The 10,322-nt window shown below is 55.8% G+C and overlaps 1 protein-coding gene across 1 annotated transcript; it reads left to right on the plus strand.

The window, feature by feature from the left end:
- Nucleotides 1-5,289: 5,289 nt before the first annotated feature.
- Nucleotides 5,290-8,382, plus strand: CAMKV (CaM kinase like vesicle associated). Its single transcript, XM_061129203.1, has 11 exons — nucleotides 5,290-5,384; nucleotides 5,495-5,626; nucleotides 5,809-5,883; nucleotides 6,098-6,236; nucleotides 6,380-6,500; nucleotides 6,655-6,730; nucleotides 6,829-6,965; nucleotides 7,124-7,202; nucleotides 7,427-7,514; nucleotides 7,810-7,917; nucleotides 8,008-8,382. The coding sequence occupies exons 1-11, from the start codon at nucleotides 5,290-5,292 to the stop codon at nucleotides 8,380-8,382; spliced, it is 1,425 nt and encodes a 474-aa protein (XP_060985186.1).
- The last annotated feature ends 1,940 nt before the right edge of the window (nucleotides 8,383-10,322 follow it).

Raw genomic sequence — 10,322 nt, forward strand, 5'->3', positions numbered from 1 at the left:
GAGCGGTCAGTCTCAAAGGTCCGGGCATCAGGGGCAGCTCCTGGCCCAGGTGTGCAGAGCACATGGTCATGGAGACCTTAGGGCTCTGCTGGACATCCGTAGGCCCCTTCAAAACCCCCATCCCACCTTTCCTCCTGTGTCCTTGTGCCTGCATCCTTTTTACTATATGAATTCTTTACACCCCCCGCCCCTTCCACTGCAGGTTGTGCCTTTGTCTCTCTGTGGCCCTGCCCCTCTCTTTCCTAAAGTCTCCCAGTTCTTCCCTGATGGAGACCAGGGTCTCCAGGGTCACAGAACCCATAGGGAAGGAATCAGGGCAAAAGTCTCAGGGAATTCTTGGAGAAGGGGTTTGAATAACACCTCTCCTTACCCCTCCCCTGGTTCAAAAACTTCCATCACCATAGCAACCCTTTACTCCCAGGGCCTACTCTGCATTTCCGCTCCTCCACTCAAAGGGCAGCAGGGCCCCCAGTGGGTTTTCCTTCAGGGGTTCAAAGCTTGGAACCCAGGTGCCTGGAAGGGGTCAGCTGGCTCTTGGCTCAGCCTGCATGTTTGAAGGCTGAACTTTCTGGAGACAGCACTGGATTGTATGCCCACCCCAAGACTGGAGAGCATTCCCCCAAACCCCTCATGCGCTCTCATTAGATGGGAGATAGTCAGCAGCCAGAACTAGTGACCAAGGCCCAGCCCGGTCAGGCCCCTGCCCAGTTACCTAAAGCAGCTGGATGGTGGACGAGAAACTTGACTCTGCCTTCTGACGCAGACCTGAGAGCGAGGTCTCTATTTCTGCCCATCCTGTGGATGAAATCTCTGCCTCACGCTGGGCAGAGCTCCGACCAAGGCATGTCGATTACAGCAGGAAACCCAGCTCTGGTCCCTGAAAGTAGAGAGCAGGGAAGGGGAGGGGGTGCCTGCAGGCTGGTGTTCACAGCTGCCACTAAATCGGGAGGTGTTGCCCACAGTTGTTGGGAGGCTGCTGGAGGCCTCCTGGGCCCCTCCTGGCCTCCCTAGATTTACTGCAAGATCTGGAGCCCCACATGGCAGAGGACCAGGGTGGCAGGAAACTCCTGTTTATGGCTATGAGAGGTGGGGCTGGAACCAGGCTGACCCCAGTGGAGGAGGGGCCAGGACCCTGTAGGACCCCTGGACCTTTGGAGGGGCCTCTGTCCCGTTCAGGCTTCCCCTGGGCCAGACTTGCCTTAGGCTGCCATAGGGCCGCTTGGGACCCTTTATTACCAAGGCACCCATAGGCTGAGGCTCCATCAGCGTTGCTCGGGGGGGTCAGACCTGAGTAGCTAGGGAATGCTTGGCCCTCAGGCTCCGTCAGAGGCTCCCCAGGCTCTGCACTTCCCCCAAGCTCCCTTGGGACCACCCCCCTGTGCACATCATTCAGTTTCTCTGCAGAGAATGGAAGGAAGCATGTCTCTAGGGAAATGGCTGTGATGGGACTTCTGTGCCCTCCCTCGTCCCAGTGTGGAGTTGAGGTCCAGCCAGGGTCCCATGTCACTGGGAGGGAGCTCTGTGCTATTGGATGTTGACTCTGGGCCATCCAGGCCTTGGCAGTGAGGGGGGTGAAAAATGCACCCTTTCTTTCTGCCTGGCCTTCTACTGTTCTTGACGATGTCTCAGCTGCTCCTCTCAGCTTTGGGGCCAGGGCTGCCCTTGTTGCAAGCAGGTGCCTGGGGCTTGGTACACATACCGGCAGCCTCCTAGGCAGCAGCAGTGGGTAGCAGATGGGAGAGTGGGTGGGGGTGGAAGGGACCAAGATGCTAATCGGAAGCAGGGCCCCTCTTTCTCCTCTCTTTGCCCTGGGGCCAGGTTGGGGGTGGAGGCGAGTGAGTGCAGTTAGATGGGTGAAGGGAGGTAGTGACTGGCTGAGATCAGGGCAGCCATGGGAGCGGCAGGCAGGTGTGTCCCGCCACAAGGCTTCAGGACATGGCTCCAGGTTGATGTGACTGAGCAGAGGTCCCCATGGTGGAGACAGAGCCCCAGGACTGGCCCTGGGTCCCTGCAGGTCTGAGTGCATATGCGCGGCCAGAAGCAGGGCCAAGATCAGGGACAGGCATATACAAAACCTCCCATGCTGCAGGGCTGAGTGGGGAGATATTGGCATGGGGTTGGGGGGAGGTGGAGGTGGTGGAAGTTATCTCAGCGAAGGGCCATGTTGAACCTGGAATCTCAGGATGGTCGCCAATGATCTGTGGCACAAATAACCTTAGAACGTCGGGAATCACAAGGAAAGAAGAGGTTTAGCCCTGGTCTCAGCACCCAGCTCACATGGAGGCTGCTCCATGGGGAGGCCAGGATGGGTAGTGCCCCTGCCAGTGCCCACACTTCCTCCACTGAGTGGACGTGCTTGAGCTGGCGAGTCACCTGTTGTTGGTTGTTTAGGTAGTTGCTGATTTTTTGAATGTTATAAATAACTCTGCCGTGACAAATAGGATACTGATGGGAGACTTGGGGGGAAGGGCATTCCTGCCAGAGGCAACGGTGTAAGCAGAGCAGCAGAGCTGAGCCATAGGTCCCTCCCAGCCCTCTGGGGGGACCTGCAGGTTGAGGTATCACCCTCCCACCCAGAAAAGGGCCCTTGGATTGCAGCCTGGAAAGGGAATCGCTGCACACCAGAGCCACTGGGGCAACTGATGCAAACCCCCTTCCTCGGATTGTTAGGCCTTAGAGATGGGTGGCCGGCAGTGGTGGGTGGCCTCGCCTCTGCTCTCAGCTGTGAGAGTGGGATTCCAGCCACATGCTCCTTCCAGGCAGATGCAGGAGCCGGGCTGTGACCGCAGTGGCAAAGATCCGCAGTCGAGGACGATCTTCAAAGCTTCTCTTGTTTGCCTCTGCAGTACTTCACAAGATGGCTTAAGCCCTGGCTTGAATCACGCTGATGAAAAATGCGTTTGTGTTCCCTAAGCCCAAAGAACCTGGGTGAGGGAATGGTGGAATTTGTTCCCTAATGCGGAAGGCAAATTTGAGGGAGAATTTGCAGGACTGGGTGCCCTGGGAAGCAGGTAACCTCCTCCTGGTAGGAAGCAAGCGCCAGCCAGGGCCGGCCAAGGGGCTTGTGTGGGTCCTGGCCTTTGACCCTGGCTGGCAGAGTCCCTCTGAGCAAGCTTCTTCCTCGGGTGGGAGCATTCTCTCTCCTTCATACCCTGTGGCTGTGAATCACTTCAGGCAGGGCACCTAGGTATTCAAGGCCCCAGCCCAGGCACTTTGCACAGCAAGTGCTAATCAGGCTGGTGAGAGACCGTGCAGTCAGAGAAGCAGAGCAGTTTGAATGCAGCCTTTTGTGTGAAGCGTGTTATCACCCCAGTGTCACACCAACCAGGCATTAAGGAGGCCAACTTTGAGTCAGAGCTGGGAAGGTCCGGACTCTCTCACCAGTTCCCCTCCTGAGGTTTACCTCTGAGCAAGGGCTGCGAAGGCCTTTTCCTACGGGTGTGGGCCCCAGTCCACCCTGCATCCCAGGTGAGGATTGGGCTGGCAGGGTGGCAGATCCGTGGGGTGCCACGCTCCAGGTGCCAGAGTGCCTGGAACCTACTGCAGTCAGCTGTGCTCATCCTTCTGCCTGGAGTAGCCACCCGTGGCCAGAGGCCTCTCCCCTGGACCTGATGGCCAGGTCTCCTGTGGGCCCTGGCAGTGAGGCACAACGCAGGCTTGTCTTGCTTTTCCAGACCATTACCCCTGCACACCTCTTGGCAAATCCTTTCCCTCTAAGGCCCAACCTTAATGCTGCTTTTTCCTCAAAGCCTTTCCTTGCTTTTCTACCCAGATGGGGGTTCTCCCTCTGAGGAATCCCCCAAGCACTGTGCCTGAATGCAGTATTTATTAAATCAGTAAAAACAACCACAGTACAAATTCTAACAGAAAATTAATGAACAGTAGACATCATCGACTCAGTGGATGGTGTTTGAGAGAGACAGTGAAGCACAGGGAAGCCTGGCGTGCTGCAGTCCATGGGGTCGCAAAGAGTCGGACACGATTGAGCGACTGAACAACAACAGAATAAATCTGCCCCTCTGACACCCAGTTCTTTCCCCCAAAGGAGACTCTTATTTTCTTCCAGAAAGGACTTTCAGTGTACACAAATCCATAAAGTTTAAAAAATTTACCCCAGTGTAGCACCCTTTACCCACTGTTCTATCCCCTGCTTTTTCTCACACTGTCCTACTGCAGCACATTTTGATCTATTTTATTCTAATAGCAATCAAGTATTCGGCAGTACGTATGGCCATAATTTTTATTCACATTTTTTCTTGTGAAATATAACAAAAATCTAGGAATGAACCCAATACGTGTATGTACATTTGTCCAAATTATTATAAAGCTCAGACCTGTGAAACCACTACTCAGGTTCAGAAATAGGTCCTCCAGAATCCCCCCCCAATCACAACCTCTTTTATTTCTCTTAGGAGGTCTCATGATGTTTACTTCCTAGTGTTGCTTTATAGTTTGACCAGTATGTCTGTATCCTTAAACAGTATAGATTAGTGATGCCTGTTGTGAACTCTGTATTTGGTGGTTTTTTTCACTCAGCACTTGTATTGGTGAGATTGACCATGTGGTTGGGTAGAGCTGTAGTTCCCTCATTCCCCTCATTTCCATTGTTGTGTAATAATATTCCATTGTGTGACTCTCCCACAATACATCCTGCTGCTGATGGGTATGTGGGCTGTTTCCAGTTTGGGGCAATTCGGAATATTGCAGCCATGAGCACTCTTGTATGAGTGTCCTGCTGCACAAATGTATATGTTTCTGTAGGGTGTATATTCAGCTGTGCAATTGCTGGTAATTAGGGAATGTTCGACTTCAATAGTTTCACCAAACTGTTTTGCACACGGGACACTTGCCCTCCACCAGCAGTGCTCATGTTCTTTGCATCTTTGCCAACGCCTGGCATCTTTAGACTTGCGGAGATGACTCTGATGGGTGGGTAGCTACAACCCCCTTCATCTGTGAAATCATTGAAATTTAAATCAATCATTTGATTAATCTTTTTGATTATACATAATGCAGAATGATTCTAGGATATGTCAGCTTAATATATTTTTCATAAGCAGGGGCTGCTGTAGCTTGGGCAGCCAAGCTGAGTGGCTAGAAGTATGGCCAAAAAGGCAGGGGTTGGATCCCATTCTGACCACCCTCTAGCCCTTTCTGGTGTAGATGTGGCCTCTGGCTTGATCTGAGCTGGGTTGGGGTTTCCCAAAGACAACTTCTACATTGTGCGGAGAAGTGGGGAGTGGGACAGCTGAACCAGACCCCATCCTGTCTGCAGCTCAGAGCCCGGCAATGCCGTTTGGGTGTGTGACTCTGGGCGACAAGAAGAACTATAACCAGCCATCGGAGGTGACTGACAGATATGATTTGGGACAGGTCATCAAGACGTGAGTGCTGGGTCTGTTGGGCCAGGGTGGGCCGGCCAGGGCTGGGGAAAGGGGAGTGGAGTACAGCCCAAGCTGAGGCCGGGGCTGAGGGGAGTGCCTGCTGGCTGCAGTGAGGAGTTCTGTGAGATCTTCCGGGCCAAGGACAAGACGACAGGCAAGCTGCACACCTGCAAGAAGTTCCAGAAGCGGGATGGCCGCAAGGTGCGGAAGGCAGCAAAGAACGAGATAGGCATCCTCAAGATGTGAGTGTGAAGCCCTGGGCTGGGGTGGCGGAGGGGAGGAAGCAGGGCAGGGCTTGGAGGGCCAGGGACCGCAACAGTACCAACCTCCGGCCAGTGAGTGTACTGTGCCCCACAGTGGCCACCAAAGCCTCTCTGAGGGGCTTTACCCAGCTCTAGCGCTTGGCTCTTCTCTCTGCCGCCAGGGTGAAGCATCCAAACATCCTGCAATTGGTGGATGTGTTTGTGACTCGCAAGGAGTACTTTATCTTCCTGGAGCTGTGAGTGTGGGTCTGGGGTTCCAGGAGTCCTTAGTCCTCCCAGGTCTTTACCTGCTCCGCCCTCTGCAGCCAGGGCAAGCCCCCTTCTGGACCCTTGGGGTTCCAGGTCCATATGCCTTGCCCAGCCAGCTGCCTGGTGTCGGTAGCCTGCCCACGTACTCCTGCCCCACCCCCGATCCTGCCCACGCCAGGCTCAGGGGCTGGTGTCCCTCAGGGCCACGGGGAGGGAGGTGTTTGACTGGATCCTGGACCAGGGCTACTACTCGGAGCGAGACACGAGCAACGTGGTGCGGCAGGTCCTGGAGGCGGTGGCCTACCTGCACTCACTCAAGATCGTGCACAGGAACCTCAAGGTGAGGCCGGCAGCCAGGTCAAAGGGGCCGCTGGCAGCTGGCCTGGGGCTGGGGTGGGCAGCACTTCGGGGCCGTGGTCCAGCCTCTGAGGGTTTCATGGTGTCTTCATCTGCCCACCCGCATGCCATTCCTGGCTGGAGCAGCTGGAGAACCTGGTTTACTACAACCGACTGAAGAACTCAAAGATCGTCATCAGCGACTTTCACCTGGCTAAGCTAGAGAATGGCCTCATCAAGGAGCCCTGTGGGACCCCCGAATACCTGGGCAAGCAGGGAGTAGGGCAGGGCGGGGTGGGACACAGCCTTCAAGGCCTGGCTCTGGGTAGTGGAGGAGAAAGTCCCCATCCCAGCAAATGGGTGTGGGTGGTACAAGGCCAGGCCAGGGCTGATACTGACCAGCAGATGGGTCCTGTTTGCAGCCCCAGAGGTGGTAGGCCGGCAGCGGTATGGACGCCCTGTGGACTGCTGGGCCATTGGAGTCATCATGTACATCCTGTAAGCGGAGAAGTGGGCAAACAGGCTGGCAGTGAGGTGGAATGAGGGTCTGAATCCATGGCCTTCCTGAATGACCCTGAACATGGGCCCCCATGCAGGCTTTCAGGGAATCCACCTTTCTATGAGGAGGTAGAGGAAGATGACTATGAGAACCACGACAAGAATCTCTTCCGCAAGATCCTGGCTGGCGATTATGAGTTTGACTCTCCATACTGGGATGACATTTCGCAGGCAGGTGAGGAGGTATCCAGCATGAGGGCAGAGTAAAGGGCTGGTGTAGGGGACGGCTGTCAACCTTCTCTGCTGGACTCTGATCCCATCCCCAAGCCCACTCATCACCTCTAGACTGTGAGAGGGGTGCCCATGCCTAGACTCTCCCTGGCTTTCTCCCAGCCAAAGACCTGGTCACAAGGCTGATGGAGGTGGAGCAAGACCAGCGGATCACTGCAGAAGAGGCCATCTCCCATGAGTGGTGAGCAGGGAGCTGGGGGGCGGGCAGGAAGGATGGGAGGAGAGGCCAGGGGTTCCTTGTCCTGTCTTCCTCCATCCTTGAGGCCTTGAGTTGGGGTTCAGGGGGGTACCCAGAGCTCAGGCCAGCTCAGAGGGTCTGCCTAGGATTGTATAAGGAAAGGGTTGGGCACAGTCTCCATGAAGGCCATATGCCCTCAGATCTAGACACACTTGTACCCTTTCCAGGATTTCTGGCAATGCTGCTTCTGATAAGAACATTAAGGATGGTGTCTGTGCCCAGATTGAAAAGAACTTTGCCAGAGCTAAATGGAAGGTAAGGCTTGGATGGCTCTCTTTCTGGCTTGATCCCCAGTGCTCCTTCTGGCTCCACAGTTTCTGGCCGGCATCACAGCCCTGCAGACACACACAGGCTTTTCTTAAACCATCAGGTGTAGCTGTAGTCACTGTGATGACCTTAGGCAGGTGTGCTGAGCAGCTGGGGCCCTGGCCCTGGGTTGGTCAGAGGCAGCCAGAGCCTCATGGAATGGTCTGGGATTGGCTTTTGTGTATAAACAGATCCAGTTTCCATAAGCCTCACTCCGAGCCTCTCTCCACTGTCCTTCTTTCAGAAAGCTGTCCGAGTGACCACCCTAATGAAACGGCTCAGGGCCCCAGAGCAGTCCGGCACAGCTGCAGCCCAGTCTGCTCCCGGCACAGACACTGCCACCCCTGGGGCTGCGGGCGGGGCCACGGCTGCAAGTGCAGCTGCCTCAGCGCTTGGGGGCAGTGCCACCCCAGCCACAGCGGGTGACACTACAAAGAGCGAGAACGTGGCCCCCGCTGACCGTAGTGCCACCCCAGCCACAGACGGCAGTACCACCCCAGCCACTGATGGGAGCGTCACCCCAGCCACTGATGGGAGCATCACCCCAGCCACCGATGGGAGTGTCACCCCAGCCACCGACAGAAGTGTGACTCCAGCCACTGATGGGAGAGCCACACCAGCCGTGGAAGAGAGCACCGTGCCCACCACCCAAAGTTGTGCCACACCAGCTGCCAAGGCTGTTGCCACCCCTGAGCCGGCTTTGGCCCAGCCGGACAGCACAGCCCCAGGGGGCGCAACAGGCCAGGCTCCGCCCTCTAGTAAAGGGGAAGAGGCTGCTGGCTGTGCCCAGGAGTCTCGGAGGGTGGAGAGTAGCTGAGGGGGCAGGCTGTGGGGGGCGGGGGATGGGCAGGAGGGTGGGAGAGTGGATGAGGGGCTTCTCACTGTACATAGAGTCACTGGCATGATGCCCTCGCTCCCCCCCGCCCCTGCCTCCCAGCATGGGGCATGTCTGGGGGCCACAGGAGACCAGTCTCATCTCCTGTGTGTATGTGCGTGAGTAGTGGGCAGGCCAGAGGCGGGACCAGCCCTAGCCCCTGCATGGATTCCTTGTGGCTTTTTCTGTCTTTTGCTAGCTTCATCAGTTTCTGTTTCTTGTGGGATGCTGCTCTAGGGATACTCAGGAGGTCCCTGCTCCCCTGCCCCCTCCCCTCTCTGCCTCACAGTTCCCCCCCACCCAGGCAGGCCCTGAAGGTCCCATCCTCTCCCAGGCCCTAAATTGGGTGGCCTTGCCCTGAGAGCTGGTCCTCCAGCGAGGCCCTGTCAGCGGTCTTAGGCTCCTGCACATGAAGGTATGTGCCTGTGGTGTGTGGGCTGCTCTAGGAGTGGAAACAGGCTGGTATAGAGAATGCTGTAATCTCGGGCAGTATGCTTTAAGTCAAGACTGGTCACATGGCTGGGGGCACTGCTTGGTAGCCATGGGGGTCCTCAGAAGTGAAAAAGAATGAGCTGGGGGGTAGAAGCTCCCATCTCTGTCCCTGGGATGTCTCTCCTAAGACCCTTGCGCTGTTTCCTGCCCTCCTGGGTCCTGCAGTGGGTTGCCCTGTGCCCTGAGCTTCAGGAGCCTGCAAGGGGAAGGAGGAGCAATTAGGATGTGGCGATGAGATCTGGGAGGAGGGAGTGCAGACCCAGGACCTAGCGTACCAGCCTAGCTGGGTCCTTACTCTGGGCTGAACAAGGACAGCTGCCACTGGCTCTTCCCAGATGGGCTCCCTTAGGCTCAGTCCACAGTCCTCTCCATCCCAGGCAGGGGCCCTGCTGCCTGGCAGTGTCCTGTAGTCTGATTTGGGGGTTTGCCCTTCACAGGGCCAGATTTTCTGCTCTCTCAATTCAACAGTGAAATAGACAGGAACACTCTATGTCTATGACCCACTTCCCCTTCTATCAAGGTTTAGAGAGAGGCCCAGGTGTCTCTGGGCCACGCTGAGTTGCTTTTGCTGGAATGAGGGAGTGAATAAAGCTCCCCAGTTTCCTAATGGAGGCTCCTGGCAGGTGCCCTTTGTCAGACCCTACTAGAGCCTGGGCAGGCAGCCACACTGGTCCCAGCCCTCGCTTGGCACTCGGGGGTAGTCCTGCCCTTCTCCCTGCATGCCTGTGGGTCTGCTCTGGTGTATGAAGGTCGGTGGGCTGTGTACCTGCTGAACCTGGCAAATAAATGTCACTCTGCCAAAGCCTCTGGCCACCCTCTCGCCTTTGCTTCCTCTATATTACTGGGGAGGGCCCCTGGAAGGCAGTGGGGAGGGGAGAGGCTGGGGATAGTTTCGCTGGTAGTGGTCTGAGCTCAGTGCCATGTGGATTGCTTGGGATGCCACAGGATGGTCCTTGATGGTAGGGGTGGGGTCCTCTGGACTCTAGAAAACCATGTGGGGTTACTGTTCTGACAAGTCTTGTTGAACAAGGAGTCTTTATCTTGACTTAGGCATAAGACCCGGAACCCACCAAGGCCATCCACCATAGAGAGAGACCTTTTGTACATGGCCAAAGTGGGTTTCCCTGGGTTGTGGAGAGGGTGCAGGGTAGGCATTACACAATGATTCTATCCTGCCCTTTGTGTTGATTTCTCCTTCCTGTAAACAACACCGTCGCTTTCCACATAGGTCCCAAGGACTTCACTCTGGGTCCACTTCAGGTGGAACAGATGAGCTTTATATTGTGGAGCTGTGTATAAGTTTTTTTCTGGGAAGAGGGGAGTAATACTACTAAAAACAGTTAATCACAAAAACTCCTAGGAGTACTCCTTCCAGCCGAGATTAGTCCAGG

This window comes from Dama dama, chromosome 24 (genome assembly GCF_033118175.1).
Source record: "Dama dama isolate Ldn47 chromosome 24, ASM3311817v1, whole genome shotgun sequence".
Classification (NCBI taxonomy): Eukaryota; Metazoa; Chordata; class Mammalia; order Artiodactyla; family Cervidae; genus Dama; species Dama dama.